The following is an 18,486-nucleotide window of genomic DNA, read 5'->3' on the forward strand; positions in this document are numbered from 1 at the left end:
TAAATTTTTTTAAAATTATCATCACTCTTAAGTAATGACCCCTTACAGACTGTGGTGATTTGAAAATTAGATTGACTAGTCGTTTCTTGTTCTCTTACAATTCTTTAGAGATGTTTAAGTATAAAGGTAAGTGCTCTTGAACTTGTCAGTCAGGCTTTTTGATAGTTGATTTGGGATTTTCTTTTTCAAAATGAGTTTTTTTTGAAGCTTTACCCAGAGCTGATCATCCCTAAATTTTTAAATTATAGATTTTGCTGTTGATATGATTATCAGTTCTAGATATGAACTCTCAGGCAATTTAATTAGATTTTATTTCTTTTGTATAGTGCTCTAATAGGTAATTGTGCTCCTGGACTAACCTTGATTGATTTTAAAATATGATCTTAATACTTTTTTTGCAATAACTTATTTATTTTCTCTGTTAATTCTCTGAAGTCTTCTTAGATTAGACATAATCTAATAGATCATAAAGCCAGCTGCATTTCTTACTATCTTTGAAGATCTCAATATTGCTTTTAAGAGTAGAAATAAGATGGAGAAAAATACTGGTCAAAATAAGATTTGGTCACACGGAAGCACAACCATTTTGTGTATAATCAGAGGTCAGTATCAGCTAAACAACTTGTTTGCTTCTTTTACAAAATAGTATTCCTTGTTGTAGGCAAATCCAATCCATGAAAACTTTTGTTTATGAAACACAAATTAGGAGTTTTTAGGATAATAGATTTAGAGCTTGTGGGATATTAAAGACCATTTAATCCAACTACCTCATTTTATGTTGTGGAAACTGAGGCTCAGAAAGGTTCATTGACTTACCCAAAATCATTTTACATTTAAAAAACAGGGGAGGAATTTGAACTTAATGTCCTCTGACTACCAAACTAGTTTTTTTGTTAACCACAATTTCTTCAAATAGTGCTTCTACTTCAATTAAGATATGATTTAATTTATAGTAATTCACTTTACATATAGATTTTTAGCAATTTTATTGCATAATGTAAATTCTGATTGTAGTCATAGATAATAGAAATTTGATTGAATGCCTTCTTTCTTGTCCTTTCTTGGTCTAGTTTGTCCTTTTCAGCAGAAGTAATAGTCTATCTAAAAGAAATGCTTTTGACTTTTTTAGATTGTGCCACTTAATACCTTTTAAAAAATTGCCTTTACTTAGTAGTAGGAATGGTTTCTAAATTGTTAATCTAGATGACATTTTTCTGTCTTTTGCCTTTGAAAATAGGTTTTGAAGGACTATGAGATTTGGGATACTAGTTAGATCTTTTGGTTGTCTGGAATGTGTAATTCAGAGGGGAACTTACATGAAGAATCATGACTGATAAGAGAATAGGTGAAACAACCATTTTCACAAAAACGAGGAAGTACTGATTAGTTCAACAAAGAAAGAGGTATTTTCTTAATGCTTTGAAACAGTGTTCACGTTTGAAGGAGATTCCCTTGGGTTTGTTGTTCCCAGTCTTGGCATGGCTCTTGAGTCAAAGTGGAGCATTTTATACAATTTCAATTCTATGCTTCATTTCCTTGAATGCCACCAAACTGCACCCTGTAGAATTACAAGTTTATGTATTAGAACTGTGTTGTATTCAATGAAAAGTCAGAGATCTGGTTAAGATAACAACTTTCATTCAAAGAGGAAGTACAAGAAGTTGCCTCTCTCAAAAGAATTGTTTTTTGTGAAAAAGGTTACATGTGACTCAGTAATAAAATAATAGAAAATGTCTTTCTGTGTCCTTGGAAGGTTTTAAGCATTCAAAAAAATGGTGGCAAAAAAGATAAGGGTTCATTAGTGTTTGTCCTCAGAAATTTATTTCATTGCAATAATAAAATACGACAAGTAGCTGTATTATTCACAGCATCTCAACCTTATGAGGAATTTAGTATAATTGAATCTTTTAGAGGCACATTATTAGAAAGAATGAGGTCTAATACTTAGGCTCTGAGAACCAGAAGGGCTATTTCTGAGCATGCTTAAGTATGATACTTAAATTAATGGTTTATTGTCATCACTGTTTTGATCTTCATTTTCTCTCTGTCCACATAATTATGTATCTTCTCTTTTCCCTCTCCTTTTTCCTCCTCCCTCCCTCATACTGCTTTGAACAGCTAAATGATTAGACAAAGATGCTTCAATCACTTTTATCACTATTGCAGTTCTCTATTATTCATCCTAGTGTGGTTTTTTTTAACTTCTTGCCATTTTTTCTCATGCTTAATTTTGTAAAGCTGATTCTAAGAGAATCCTTTGTCCATCTTTTAAGCAGGTCCTTATTCATATACTCAGCAAAGCTTTTTAATAATAGATTGTTTAGCCCTGTTATAAAATGAAAATAAACATTATCTGGAATATGCCTTAGGTTTTTACTTTTCTCCTTTTGGAATGCCTTTCCTGATCCCTGTCTGTCAAAATTTTATCCATTCTTAAGACATAATGAAAATGCAGCTTCTTCCATGAAGCCTTCCTTACTCCCTACATTAAATTTAATGTAGTGCTACTACAAGCAAAGTGTCTACTGTGTGCTAGGCATTGTGCTAAACACTGAGGATACAAAGAAAGGCAAAATATAGTCCCTGATCTTAAAAAGTTCACAACTAATGAGGGCAGACAACATACAAATAACTATATTCTAACAAGCCATCTACGGGATAAGTTGCTTATAATCACAGAGGAAAAGCACCAGTATTAAAGAAGCCTCCTTGCAGAAGGTGGAATTTTACCTGAGACTTTGAAGGAAGCTGGAAGTGGAGATGAGGTGGGGAAATATTCTAGTTATGAGCAGGTATAAAGGCAAAGTAAGGTCAGTGTCACTGATTCACAGAATGGGTGGGGCTCTTAAGATATAAGAAAACTGGAAAGAAAGGAAGGGGCGAGATAATGAAAGGATATAAAAGTTCAACAAAAGATTTTATGCTAGATGCAATAAAGAGCCAATAGAATGTGTTGAATGGGAGTAGGGAGAGATGTAATATAGTCAGAGTTGCACTTGAGGAATTCAATGACTGAGTGGAAGATAAACTGGCTGGAATCAGAGACTTCAGGCAAAGAGGCTAACCAAAACGTTACAATAAAATCCAGGGGTCCTCAAACTACAGCCCACAGGCCAGATGCAGCAGCTGAGGACATTTTCCCCCTCACCCAGGGCTATGAAGTTTCTTTATTTAAAGGCCCACAAAACAAAGTTTTTGTTTCTACTATAGTCCAGCCCTCCAACAGTCTGAGGGACAGTGAACTGGCCCCCTATTTAAAAAGTTTGAGGACCCTGAAATAGTCGAAACCCGAGATGATAAAGACTTTCACCAGGGTGATGGCAGTGTCAGGGAAGAAGGAACAACATAGAAGAGATATGGTATAGGTAGAATTGACAGGAAATGGCAAGTGGATAGAGGTAGGGACGGGATGACTGGGCATGACTTTGGAGGAGTTCACGTCAGTGCTCTTAGCACTTTGGATTTCTGTTGCACACATTTTATGGAACCCTTTTGAAATAGTTATTTGTATACATGTCATCTGTCTTACTAGATTGTAATGTGCTAGAGAATAGGAGCTATGTGTTTTTCATCGTTGTGTCCTATGCAATTCATGGCATTGCACATAGTAGGTATATGATAAATATTTGTAAACTTAATTTTAGGGGTAAAACTTCATATAACATAAAGAAAGTATTAATTTAACTCCTATCATTTCCCCCCACTTTTGATTTTTGTTTTTTAATTACAGAAAAGAACATTTTGAAAAGGAATTAGATTAGAGCATTTAGTTCCATTTTTGCCTGTTGGTATTTGGAAATGTTGTCAGTGATACAGCTAAAAATGGCATAAATTTCCTGACTTGATTAAAAGGTTCACACTCTTAGCAATCATTTTGTTCTTTAGAAAGGAGATAAATAATAAAGAGTCGCCTGTTTGAAAGCAGTGGGGAGAACCTGCTGTTTTAATTTTGTTCACAGCAGTAGGTCAGACTCTGTTCTTTTGGTGCTGGCCTTGATAATCGGTTCAATATAATATTGGAATTCAGTTATTACATATCTTATGCATTACATATCTTATTTCTAGAATTGCCAAAATATGGAGAGGCTATGGTAAATAAGTCTACTCCTCTATAAATATAATGTTCTATTTACCAAAGGTCCAGTTGCTTATATATGGATTACATTTCATAATACTCATTAAAAAAAAAAAACAAATCAATATAAAGAGCATTTAAATCAAATGTACTTCTTCACAAGAGGGTTTAATTTCTTGATTGATTATTCTTCATACTTGGTGAAGCTCTTAAAAAAAAAACCTAGCCAACTTTAAATTTGTTTTTGCACTCTTCTTGCTCTCTGATTTGCCCAGAAATTTCTTTAAGCCTGAATATTATTAGGGTTAGTGTGAGGAAGGCACAAGGAATATTGTGAAAATGGAGACAAGCTCTTCTTTTGATTTTTTTAAAAATTGTGTACATATATATCTGTATGTGTATATAAATATTTCATATCTAATTGTGCATTATCTGCTAAAACTGGAAATTCCTTTCTTTTGGAATGTTTTCAGAGTTGGTGGCTACAGTCATAACATCACCAGAATGCTTTACTTTTGAAAGAGACTCATCATCAATTCAAGGTGGGGAGGAGTAAGGAGGAATGTGCACTAATCTTCTTTCACTCCTTTCTTCCCATCCCAATGAAAATCTCGTAAAACTTTTCAAAGGACGAATTGAGAATGGAAGTATTAGACTTAAGAAAATCTTTTACTTCTTGGACTGCAAAAAAACACTCTTAAGTGAATTCTTCCCAATAATTTATGGATTTGGCATAATTTTTGTTGATTAAGTCAAGGAATCCAGGGGTAAAATACTAAATGGTTCTTTCTGGGCTTTTTCTCTCCCTGTCTCCTTTCTCCCAAACCTATTATTTAGCTTCTCAGAGCTTCAGACCCTCCACCTCTCTTTGTTCTCCCTCCACCTCTCATTGTTCTCCCTCCTACTCCACAACATTTACCATCTACTCTATCTTCATTTTCCTTCTCTAACAGTAGAGATCCCTTTATCTATCCCAAAGCTCCTAAAACTTGTCTTGGTGTTCCATCTTTTCTGATGGGGAACCAAATCTTCCTCTAGTCTCCATTTCTGAATCTCTTTTCTACAAACAAGCTAGTGTTAAAAGTATGACATCACATCATAGTGATGAAAATGGACAACTTAAATTGAAAAGTAAGATAAATAATAGGAAAATTCTATTTAATGCCAAACACTTCCAGCCCTTAATTCCTTTTTTTTTAATTTTCTTTTTTTTTCTTTTTATTATTTTTTATAGCTTTTTATTTACAAGATATATGCATGGGTAATTTTTCAGCATTGACCCTTGCAAAACCCTCTTTTTCAACTTTTCCCCTCCTTCCCCCTACAGGCAGACCCATACATGTTAAATATGTTAAATTATATGTTAAATACAATATATGTATACATATTCATACAGTTATTTTGCTCCACAAGAAAAATGGGACTTAGACATAAGGTAAAAATAATCTGAGAAGGAAATAAAAAATGCAAGCAGACAAAAACAGAGGGAATTGAAATGCTATGTTGTGGTTCATATTCATTTCCCATAGTTCTTTCGCTGCAGCCCTTAATTCTTAAAGCAAACTCAGCCTACAAGTAGTTTTACTGCTGCAAACTCAGCCTACAAGTAGTTTTACTGCTTCCCAGATAACTTGTCTTCCCCAGGTAGGATAGCTCAGTCATTCATGATGAGTAGCAGAAATCCATATTGTGGGTCTTGTGATGCATTCAATGTCTGCACTGAAACTGTGAAGTATTGAAGTCTGCAAACATAGTTTCTCTGTATGGAAACTAGAAATGAGAAGAAAGCTTTCTCCTGCTGCTTCTGCCAGACTTACTCTAAAAACAGGTACAATCTAGATGCTAATTTGAGGGAAGCCTCATTGTCTACAACCCTCCATGTGATGAGATGTGACATGGGCTGAAATCTTGCTCTGTGACCCTTCCCCTTCTTCAGTCTACTTCTCAATTTCCCAAAAGGTTTTTTTTTAATACTTCCTACTCAAGAAATGTCCCCATGTTGTCTTGCCTACACATAATCTCCTGAAACAGGATCTTAAAATCTTTCTCTCCAATAAGTAAGTCTCTTTGATCCCAAAGCGTTGTGGGAGAGTGGCAATCCTTAAGGGGGAAAGCCTTTTACACCTTTGTGTAACTAGTTCAGCTATAAACTCTTCTATATCCTTGTATCCCATGTCTCCTTTTTGCATTCCCCTTTCTAAACCTCAACCTCAGCATTTGTCTATTTGTATGCTACTCAAGTTATGAAGCTGTTTTAACTGATCCCAGTAGATATGCGTTTTTTATCTCATCTGGGGTCTCACTCCTGCTCAAAAATTCTTTCATTCTTCCCTGATTGAGTCCAAATTCTATTCTAAACATTTTTTTTTCTTTAAGTACTCTGAGCCACTTACCCTGATAGGTGACTCAGAGGACAGTTCTGGGCTTGGAATCAAGAATAGACTTCACATACTGCTTCCATGGGTACAATCTCAGCCTCAGTTTCCTCATCAGTAAAATTAGAGGGTTAGATTCAAGGTCCTCTAAGGTCCCTTCTAATTTAAATCCATGTTTATAGAAGCTTAGATATTTGTGGAGTAGAAGAAGCAGCACAGTGCTAAAGCGGATAGTCTTGACCTTGGAATCTGAAATGTCTCAGATTTTTTTTGCACCAGGCACTTATTAGATTTGTCATCTTAGGTAAGTCATTTATCTTTGGGCAAAATCACTCTCAGCCTTGATTTCTTTACCTGTAAAACAAGAGGGATTGAAATTGATAATTGGTAAGGTCCCTTGTAGCTCTAAGTCTGTGATCTCTGATCTTATTACTTCTCCTTGAGCCCTCTCAGAGGAAGACCCTTTTTTACTGGGAAAACAAATTATTCAATATGAGCTTCCCTTTAACCTTCAATCCAGGAGTTTATAACTTGGGAGTCTGTGAGCTTTTTAAAAAATATTTTGATGACTACTACAATAGTCTTGGCTCTTTTTGAGATGTTCTTTTTATATGGTCATCTTCACATATTTTATTTTGTTCATTTAAAAACGTTCTGAGAAGGGATCCATATGCTTTATCCATTTGCCAAAGGGATCCATGATATAACTTTTGCTCTATTCTCTACTTTTCAAATCCTCTATAGTCCTCGCTATTCTTTTCTCTTCTTCTGCAGTCTCTGAGGAAGATGAGCCTTCTCTTTGCCAAGGCCAACCCCTCTGTTTGTACTTTTATTCTCCAATCTCCTCTAAGAACTTGTCCCCTCAAGCTCTCATTTTAATTTTTTCTTACTTGGTTTATTCTTTGATACCTATAAACATTCATAGGTCTTTTTGTTGTTGTTCAGTCATTTTTTTTTCAGTCTTGTCTAACTTTTTGTGGTCCCATTTGGAGTTTTCTCAGACAAAGATACTGGAGGGATCTGCCATTTCCTTCTCCAGCTCATTTTACAGATGAGGAAACTGAGACAAGTAGGGTTAAATTACTTGTCCAAGATCACACAGCTAGTAAATGTCTGAGGCCAGATTTGAACTCATTAAGATGAATTTTCCTGACTCTAGGCCTATCCCTATCCACCTAGTTCTGCCACCTAGCTGTCCTTTCATCAGTCTCCCCACCCTTCAAAATAACCTTTTTAAAAAACTTTATGTCCCTCTAATCTATCAACATGTATCTCTTCAAGCATTTATTAAACACCTAATATGTATCAGGAACTGTGCTAAGTTCTGGAGTTTTTTTTTTTAAATAAGTCAGGAAACTGTACCTGCTTTCAAGGAGTTTCATCTGATGGGAAAGACAACATAAAAAGCACCTATGTACAAATAATATGTGTGCAAGATAAATTAGAGTTGATCAGTAGATGAAAGATTAGCATTAAGGAGGATCAAGAAGGGTTCCTCATAGAAAGTAGAATTTTATCTAGAACTTGAAGGAAGTTAGACAAGTTAGAAGGTAGAGATGAGGAAAGAGAGCTTTGTAGGCATGGAGGACAGCCAGTGAAAATGCCTGGAGATGGAGATGAAGTGTCAGATGAAGTTTTTGATTTGAGGATCAGCAAGGAGATTAATGTCACTGGATCTCATACACTTCAAAGGGAGTAAAATTTAAGAAGAATGGAAAGTTAGGCAAGTTATCATTTATTGTAGAGCTGATAGGGAATTACTGGAGTTTTAAAAATAGGAGCAGAGGGGACATGGTCAGACCGCCCTTTAGGAGAATTTGTCAGCTCAGTGGAAAATGGACAAGGAGGGTGAAGAGAGGCAAGAAGACTGACCAAACAACAAGGCTATTGCAGTAGCACACATATTCCTACAAGAAAACATTTAAATCTATTGCCTTCATTTCCTTTACTTTTTATTCACTCCTTAATCCCTTGCAATTTAGTTTCCAACTCTTAACACTGCAAAAATTTTTCTCTCAGATTTCCAAGGCTCTCTTAACTGCTTCATCAATATTTTTTTTCTCTCTCTTGATTTAATTTGACATTTATATTTTTTGACCCTGTCAGTATACTTGGTTTCACCTTGCTGGATCATTATCTGTTTATTGTAGACAACATCTAAAGCTTTGTCCTGGCCCCTCTTCGCTTCCATCTGACTTTAATATTGGTGATATTATTTTTTTGCTCCTTTGTGCTCAATAATTATCTTAACATAGGATAGTATTAGGGCTGAAATGGACTTTAGAAGTCGAGTCTGACCCCCTAATTTTAAAGATTAGGAAACTGAGACTCAGAAAGGTAACTGTCCCAAGGTAATATAGCTGGGAATTGAGTGAGGCAGGATTAAACTCAGTTTAAGCTTACTCCCTGTTCAGAATCATATTCACTGCCACACTCCAGCCTCTCCTCTTTATGAAAATGACTTCATAATCTCCATCTCTTGTTCTAATCTCTCTCTCTCTTTTGACTTCTATCCTTGTATTTCTATCTATCTGACATTTCTATCTCCATCATGTTCCCCCCTCCATCACTATTTCAAACTCAGAATATTCAGGAGAAAACTATTTTTCTCCCTCAGCCCTATCATTTTCACAAATCTCCTATTCCTTTGAGGGCCCATTATTCTAGTCACTCAGGTTCATAATTTTTTTATCCTTGACTTTTCTCCCACCCCAAAATCAAATCATTTATCAAATTTACTTCAACAACATCTCTTGCATTTATCCTATTTTCTCCACTCATGACTTCTACATTAGTTCAGTCCCACATTATCTTATGCCTAGACTATTCCAGTAGCTTCCTAATTGGCCTAATTCTCCTTTCCAAACCATCCTCCACTGTCAGACTAGTATTTCTGTATTACAGACATGACTATAGTTCTGTCCCTGTTCTACCTTTAGTGACTCTCTATTACCTTTATAATAAACCTGTTGGGTTGGCATTTAATGCTCTCATAATCTCATTCTCACTGTTCCAGACATTTCATATTACTCTTTCTTGAATTTTATACTCCAACCAAACTGGATTAATAATGGCTGTTCCCTGAATTTGGCTTTTCTGTTTCCTGTCTCTTTAAGTTTACATAAGCTATTTGCCATGGCAAAAATACACCCTCCTTCATGTCTACTTCTTAGACTCCCTGCTTTCTTTCAAAGGCTCCACTTTAGATGCCACTTCATATGGGAAGCCTTTCTGATCCCTTTCTACTCCACCTTCCAGGTATTTGTCCATTCTCCTTTTTATAATTACTTTGTATTTACTTAATAATGTATGTGATGTATCCTTCTAATTCAATGTAAGCTCTTAGGGACTGTTATTTTTGTCTTTGCATTCTCAATACTTAACATAGAGGAAGTGCTTAATATATATTTATTAAATGGACTGAAATTATTGAAACTATTAATAATGTGATGAAAATATCAATATTGAAGTTGTATAACATAGACTTGATAGTATTATTTTGAAGGAGTCAGAATTGCACTAAAATGTTTAAATTCATAAAGACTGCAATGATTTCAATAATTGGTGTATCTTAAATTTTTTAGTTATTCAGTTTTACCCCTTTTCTTTTCAGATACAGCCCTAACCATTTTAAGCACATATTGGTACCTTAGAGGTTTCAATAAAATGTTAATTTTATACTTGTTATACAGTTTCTTTCTCCATAGCAAGAAAGAGCTTGAGACAGTTCAGTGTTGGTTTTATTAATAGAATTATATAACTTTAGCTTTAGTATTTCACTGGTATTTTCACACTGAAAACAGAAAACATTGAATCTGAGTAAGTAAATTTAGATGAATAGATGTTCACTTTTAGCAAGTAGAATTAAGAGAGGTGCTGTATGCTTTACTATTAGGGATATTCACTGGAATGTGCTAGTAATATCATTAGTGATTGATTTGCTCCCCCAGCAATAGAACTTATCTAATCTTTTTTTTTCCCCTTTCTTTCTTTTTCTCTTTCCTTTTCTTTCTTCTCTCCCTTTCTCTCTCTCTCTCTCTCTCTCTCTCTCTCTCTCTCTCTCTCTCTCTCTCTCTTTCTTTTTCTCTCTCTTTCTCACTCATCTTTCAGGTCTACACACAATGAGCTGGAAAAGAATCGGTGAGTCTATGATAAAGTGAAAATAATAAATAATTTAAAATAAACTAACAACTTTGATGTGAAGGGATTGTAATGTGGTATATGCAATAGTAATATTTTAAAGAAAGTTATACATCATAATCCTAACCAATAATCTCTAAAAGGCCACCCCCTAAATAAACTTAGCTGTCTAAATCAAAAGAAGTGATCCATACAGTTTATGGTATCTCTTTTATTCTATTTTCCCAGTATAAGTTAATTGTTATGAATAATGGTCCATATGTGATGATACTAAGATATCAAATTTCTAAGGCACTAGTTAATTCTTGTTACCACAAACTAAGGAACCCATTAGTTTCTTTCTACTTGATAGGACTATCATAATCTCTGTTGTAAAGAAAAAATTAGTATTAAATAAAGAATATTCACTTCACTGACCATTATTAAACCAATCAAGTTATTGAAGGATTTTGGCCAGCACCCTTTGTTTTTTCCCCTGTTCTTTTCCCTCTGAATATCTTTTATATTTCATATTTCTTTTATGGTACTTATAACATTCTGCTTTATGTATATATTTATTTTACATAGACTAGTAGATTATAAACTTATTGGGCAATGACCATGTCTTATTTATCATTTTATTCCCCAGAATGCCTAAAATGGTATCTTACAGATTCCTTAAAGATTTATTGAATGAATATTTTAATGCAAAAATGAATGATGCATAGCGTAGCATTTTCAACTTCAAGGGATTTTCAAGATAATCTAGATCAAGCTTTTTATTTTGTAGATGAGGAGCCAAGAGAAGCCATAGTCTAGAATCAGAGTAGGGTGAGATCTCATATGTGTGGTCATCTAATCTATACCTGGGCAGGAAGCCCATGATGAACTCGATGAACTTAAACTGGCTTCTAATGTAGTTAAGGATCTTAACTTCTCTAAGTCTTAGTAGCTAGATATATATATATATATATATATATATATATATATATATATATATATATAATGGGAGATAATCCTTGTCCTGTCTACCTCATGTGAGGAAAGCACTGAATTTCTCTATATATGTGAGAATTTATTGTTGTAAAAGGAAGACACTTTCTATGTCAACTGGAAGATCAGGAAAAGTTTCATGGATTATGTAAGTGATATTTGGGCTGAGCTTTGAAGAATGGGTAGATTGTTGACAAGCAGATTGATGAAGGTCATCCTTGACATAAGGAACAGCAAGAGGAAAGATGCAGTTGTGGAGAAGAATAAAAAAAAAAAAAAGATGCATTTGGGGATCAGTGAGTAGTAGTCCAGTTCAGTTTGGCTGAAGTTATAAATTAACAACTCAAACTCTAATGTGGAACTCATAATCTTCCTCCTAAATCCATCTGCTTTCCCAACTTCATTGTTTTTATCAAGAATGCCACCAGCCTTCTAGTTTTCCACATTCATAATCCTATGAATCATCTTCAGCTGTTCCACTTTCTTCACCCCTTATATTCAGTATTTGTTAACTTTTGTCAGTTCTACCTGTGCATCTCTCAAATCTTTCCTCTTTTCTCCCTTCATGTGGCTACAAAGCTACAAAGTCTCTTATTATCTCTCCCATAGATGATTACAGTAACTTCTTAATTTTTCATCCTACTTCCACTTTATCTTTTTATGATAAATCCTTTTAAAGTTTAAATTTCCTTAATCCTTGTAGCACCCCTGTGTTCTTAAGCGGGGGTCCATTGACCACTTAGGGATCCAATGGATAGGATTTAGGGAAACCATGAACTTAGATAAGAAAAAAAAAACTTTATTTCATTATAATTAAGAGACCTTTGTAATCATGTGTATTTTACTTTATGCTTTTGCAAATAATATTTTGAAAAGCTTTACTAGAATATTGAAGGGAGTCCATGGCACACACAAAAAAGTTTAACCCTAGCTTTAGAATAAAATATAAATCAAGTCGACATTTAAAACCTCTGATAACCTGGCAACAACTTCTTTTTCCAAATTTATTTTATATCACTCTTCTTCATACATTGTATATTATAGCTAAATAAATGCTTGTTGAAGAGTTCAACTGAGAAAACTAAATAGGTTTGTGTAGTATTGGGAGTAGTTCCCAGTAAGAGATTTGAGAATTCCTTGAAGGTTTTCAGTGATGGCTCAAGGAATTTTTAAATAGTGACTTAAGCAGTAAAAAATTTCCTACTTACTTTACAAGTATATTTTACTCTGTAACAATAAGTATGTACATATATAAGCAACATAGGTTTACTTCTATATGTCATGATCATATACACAATGATTTCATTGTTCATGTAGCAGTTATATTAACGTGATCAAGTCTGACTAAGCATAGCATGTTATGCAGTTTGTGATCAAATTGTTTCCAAACTGCTAGGAGTGTTCAGCCTTTGAGTTTAAAGTGATTTCCAATGGATGAACACATACCTGCATGTACCCTTATTTATATTTGTACACTGAACCAAAATAGCTTTCTTATTTCCCCTCTTTTAACCAGTAATTGTGCCTCATCAACTATGTAATCACATGATCAAAATTTTGCCTTTTTTTTTCTTTTTGCATTCTTGGTAGGCCAAATACCAGGCATTTTGAAAACCATAATCACTGAGCATGCACATTACAAACAATCTTAAATCCATCACAGATGATTTTCAGAAAACAAACCTTATAGTGTAATATTAAGACTGTTTTCTGATTTGAACATCCTTCAGATTTTTCTTTTTTTTCCCTTCTACTAATATATACACTTTATTTATAAAGCTTTTTATTTTCAAAACACATGCATAGAAATTTTCAACATTCACCCTTGCAAAACAGTGTTCCAAATTTTTTTCTCCCTTCCTCCCCCCTCCCATGGCAAGTAATATGATATATGTTAAACATGTGCAATTCCTCTATACATATTTCCACAATTATCATGCTGCACAAAAAAAAAAAAATCAGATAAAAAAGGAAAAAAATGAAAAAAAATAAAATTCAAGCAAACAACAACAAAAGAAGTGATCCTACACTCAGTCCCCACAGTCTTCTCTTTGGGTACAGATGACTCTCTTCATCACAGAAGACCCCAAAATGGCTTAAACCACCTCACTATTAAAAAGATCTGCCAGATTTTTCAAATGAATTCGTTGACAGCACTGGTCAGTCCTTCAGTAAAGATTTTGTAAGAGTGTAGCTGTGTGCCACTTGGTAGAAAAGAAGAAAGTAAGGTTCAAAGAGAGCCTTTTATTTTAAAGATTAGCTTGTATATAAATGTTGTTTTTAAAAAAAGAACCACTTTATACAATTGAACATTTGTCATATAATTTGTCAAATTCTACTTGTCATTAGCCCACAAAAAGGTATATGCCCACAAAAAAGGTATATGTTTTATAACATAACTGGGGATTCATTTTTTTCAATTGGTTAGGTGGCTAAAATTTTTTTAATGAATTTACATTTTTCAGCTAACAAACTTGTGAAATTCTACAACTATTTTCTATAAGATATTTGTGTGAATATTTTCATTTCATTCTTAAGTAAAAATACAAAAACAAATTCCATGCAGAATAAAATTTAAAACTGCATTTGATATTGAGCCAATTATTTCAAACTTTTGTCCCCATAAAAAATCCAACATCAAAATTAAGTTTACATAACTATATTATGTTTAACATCTTTCAAGACATAACTTAATTAAAATTTATGCATATTCAACAAAATAAATTGAATATGTATTATAGATAATAATTAGCACATGAGGTCTTGCTACGTTATTTCTTTTAATACTGCAGAATGTGCCATACAAAATATTTCTAATTGTTTCATAACTAGTTCTATAACTATAACTATATATATATATATACACACATACGTATATATATATATATAATTTTTTTATGTTAAAGGTCATTTTAATTTTTTTGAGCATGGCTTACTTTTTTCTCAATTACATATAAACAATTTTGAGTTTTAAATTTTCCCCCTCTTTATTGAGAAGACAAGCAAAACATATTTCCATATTAATTGTGCTATAAAAAGAAACAAAGGAAAAAAAAAGAACCCCAAGAAAAATAAAGTAAAAAAGTATGCTTTGATTTACTTTTAGACTCTGTCAGTTCTTTCTCTGGGGGTGGATAGCATTTTGCATTGTAAGTCCTTTAGAACTGTCTTGTATCTTTGTATTATTAAGAATAACTAAGTCATTCATGTTTAATCATCATTATAATATTGCTATTATTGTGAAAGAAATTCTGCTTACTTCATTTTGCATTAATTCATGTAAATCTTGAAGTTTTTCTCAAAGTATCCTGCTCATCATTTCTTATTGTACAATAATGTTCTATCACAATCATATGGTACAACTTGTTCAACTATTCCTTAATTGATGGGCATTCCCTTGATTTTCAGTTCTTTGCCACCACAAAAAGAGCTGCTATAAATATTTTTGTACATATAAGTCCTTTTACTTTTTCTTTGATCTCTTTGGGATACAGGCATAGTAGTGGCATTTACCCACAGTTTTATACCCCTTTGAGCATGGTTCCAAATTGCTCTCCAGAATGGTTGGATCAGTTCATAACTCTACCAACAATGCATTAGTGTCCCAATTTTTCCACATCCCCTCCAATATTTGGCATTTTTCTTTTCTGTCTTAGCCAATCTGATAGGTGTGAGGTGTTACCTCAGAGTTGTAATTTGCATTTCTCTAATTGCTATTTAGATCATAGTTATATATGATTTTATATATAACTTGGAGGGAAGTTGTCTGAAAACTACTTGTTTGTATCCTTTGAACATTTCTGAATTGCCTTATATTCTTATAAATTTGAAAAAAAATTTGAGAAATAAGACCTTTAGGAGAGAAGCTGAGATTTAATTTTTTTTTCTCCAATTTTCTGCTTTCTTTCTAATCTTGGCAATATTGGTTTTGTTTATACAAAATCCTTTTAATTTAATGTACTCAGAGGGTATGCACAATTTTACACCTCTTTGGGCAGTTTCATATTATTCTCCAGAATGGATGGATCAGTTCACAATTCTGCCAACATTAGTGTCCCAGTTTTTCCACATCCCTTGCAATATTTGTTATTTTCCTTTTTTGTTAAGTTAATCTCATAAATGTGAAATTATACTTGAGTTGTTTTACTTTGCATCTTTCTAATCAATAGTGATTTAGAACACTTTTTCATATGACTATGAGTAGTTTTAACTTCTTTTTCTGAAAATTGCCCATTAATATCCATTGGTCATTAACAATTGGGAAATTATGTTCTTATAAATTTGATTCAGTTGCCTACATATTTGGGAAATGAGGCCTTCATCAGATTGCAAATTTTTCCCCCAGTTTTCTACTTTCCTTCTAATTTTGCTTTAGTTGGTTTTGTTTGTGCAAAAAACGTTTTACTTATATGTAATCAAGATAATCCATTATACATTTTGCAATGTTCTCTGTCTCTTGATTGGTCATAAATTTTTTCCTTGTCCTTAGATATGATAGGTAAATTATATTATACTCTCCTGATTTGTTTATGATATCAACTTTTATGTGTAAATCTTGTACTCATTTATCTTGGTATATAATGTGAGTTGTTGGTCTCTACTTAATTTCTACCAAATTGTGTTGCAGTTTTCCTAGCAATTTTTGTCAAATAATGAGTTCTTATCCTAAAAGTATCTGTCTTTGATCAAAAATGACATCATTGTCATTTACTGCTGTATACTGTATACCTATTTTGTTCCACTGATCCACCATTCTATTTCTTAGCCATTCTAGATTATTTTGGTTGTTACTGCTTTGTAATACAGTTTGAGATATGGTGCTGGTAGGCTATTTTCCTTCAAATGTTTTTCACTTATTGCCTTGATATTCTTGACTTTTGTTCTTCCACATGATTTTTTTTTTACTATTTTTTCCAGTACTATTAAATAAAATTTTAGTAGTTTGATTGGTATGGAATGAAGTAAATTAATTTAGATAGAATTATCATTCATATTCTATTGGCTTGGCCTACCCATAAGCAATTAATATTTCTCCAATTGTTCTCTAAATCTGATTTTATTTGCATGAAAACTGTTTTGTAATTGTGTTCATATAGTCCCTGGGTTTGTCTTGACAGGTAGATATTGTTTTCAGTTATTTTAAGTGGAATTTCACTTTCTCCTCCTGCTGGAATTTTTAGGCAATATATGGAAATGCTGGTTACTTATGGTAGGTTCTGTTTTATCTCCTGCAACTTTGCTGAAGTTGTTAATTATTTCAACTAGTTTTTACTTGATTCTCCAGAATTCTCTAAGTATATCATCTGCAAAGAGTGATGTTTTATTTCCTCATTGCCGATTTCTAATTCCTCCAGTTTCCTTTTCTTCCTTTTTTTTTTTTTTGGCTACAGTTAGCATTTCTAATAAAATATTGAATAATAATGGTATAATAGCATCTTTGCTTCATTCTTTATTTTATTGGGAAGTCTTCTAGCTTCTTCCCATGACATGATGCTTGCTGATGATTACTAGTCATATAAGTCATTCCTTAATAATTCCTTATTCTATATTCTCTCTCTATATATATATATATTCTATAAAATATATATAGTCTATAAATATAGAAAGTATACCTGTGCTTTCTAGTTTTTAAAAGGAATGCATATTGTATTTTGTCCAAAAATTTTCTGCATCCATTAAGATAATCAAATGATTTTTATTGGTTTTGTTATTGATATTGTCAATTATGCTAATAGTTTTCCTAATATTAACTAGCCCTGCATTTTTTGTATGAATCTTACTTGGTTATATTGTATAATCTTTGTAATGTATTGCTGTAATCTTTTCTTAGTATTTTATTTTAAAATTTCACATCAACATTCATTAGAGAAATTTGTTTAATGTTTTCTTTCTCTGTTTCTGCTCTTCCTCATTTAAGTATCGCACTATATTTGTGTATAAAAGAAATTTGGTAGGACTCTTCTCCAAATAGTTTATATGGTAATGGAATTAGTTTTCTTTAAATATTTGGAAGAATTTACTTGTGAATCCATGAGGTCCTGGGGATTTTTTCTTAGGGAGTTCATTGATGGCTTGTTTATTTTCTTCCTTTCATCCTTTCTTTCTTTTTTCTTTCTTTCTTTTTTAAGATGAGACTATTTAAGTATTTTATTTCCTCTTCTATTAATCTATGCAGTTTATATTTTTGTAAATATTCATTCATTTAGATTTATTGGCATAATAATTGAACAAGATAATCTGCCTAATAATGCTTAAATATTATCTTCATTGTTGGTGAATTTGCCCTTTTCTTTTTTTAAAGCTGGTAATTTGGCATGTTTGTTTGGTTGGGTTTTTTAAATGAAATTAACCAATGGTATACCTGTTTTATTGTTTTTTTCTCTTCTTTTTTCTTTTTACTTTTTTGCAAATCATTCAAGGTTAAGTGACTTTCCCAAGGTCACACAACTAGTTAAGTATCAAGTGTCTAAGGTCAAACTTGAATTCAGGTCCTCTTGACTCCAGGTTTGGCTGCTCTATATACAGTTTTACCCACCTACTCCTTTGTTTTATATATATATATATATATATTTCATAAAATCAGCTTCTAGTTTTATTTATTAGTTCAGTGGTTTTCTTACTTTCAATTTTATTATTCTCTTCTTTGATTTTCAGGATTTCCAAATTGATGTTTAATTGGGGATATTTATAATTTGCCTTTTTTCTAGCTTTTTTTTTAGTGTGTGCATTTAGTTAGTATAATTCATTAATCTGTTCTTTCTCTATTTTATTGGTGTAAATGTTTAGAGATATAAAGTTTCCCCTAATACTGCTTTGGCTGCATCTCATAAATTTTGGTAAGCTGTTTCATTGTTATCATTCTCTTTAATGAAATTATTTGTAATTTCTATAATTTGTTCTTTAACCCACTTATTCTTTAGGATA

General features: G+C 32.7%; 1 protein-coding gene across 3 annotated transcripts in view; it reads left to right on the plus strand.

Annotated features, from left to right (window-relative positions):
* Nucleotides 1–18,486, plus strand: part of MXI1 (MAX interactor 1, dimerization protein) — a 104,393-nt gene that overhangs the window by 43,841 nt on the left and 42,066 nt on the right. For 2 of the 3 annotated variants that reach the window (XM_031955828.1, XM_031955826.1), the window contains exon 3: nt 10,561–10,590. The exons of the other annotated variant lie outside the window; for it this stretch is intronic. In XM_031955828.1, the coding sequence (XP_031811688.1) occupies nt 10,561–10,590 (30 nt within the window). The remainder of the gene's footprint in view (nt 1–10,560; nt 10,591–18,486) is intronic. 3 annotated transcript variants of the gene reach the window in all.

This window comes from Sarcophilus harrisii, chromosome 2 (assembly GCF_902635505.1).
Source record: "Sarcophilus harrisii chromosome 2, mSarHar1.11, whole genome shotgun sequence".
NCBI lineage: Eukaryota > Metazoa > Chordata > Mammalia > Dasyuromorphia > Dasyuridae > Sarcophilus > Sarcophilus harrisii.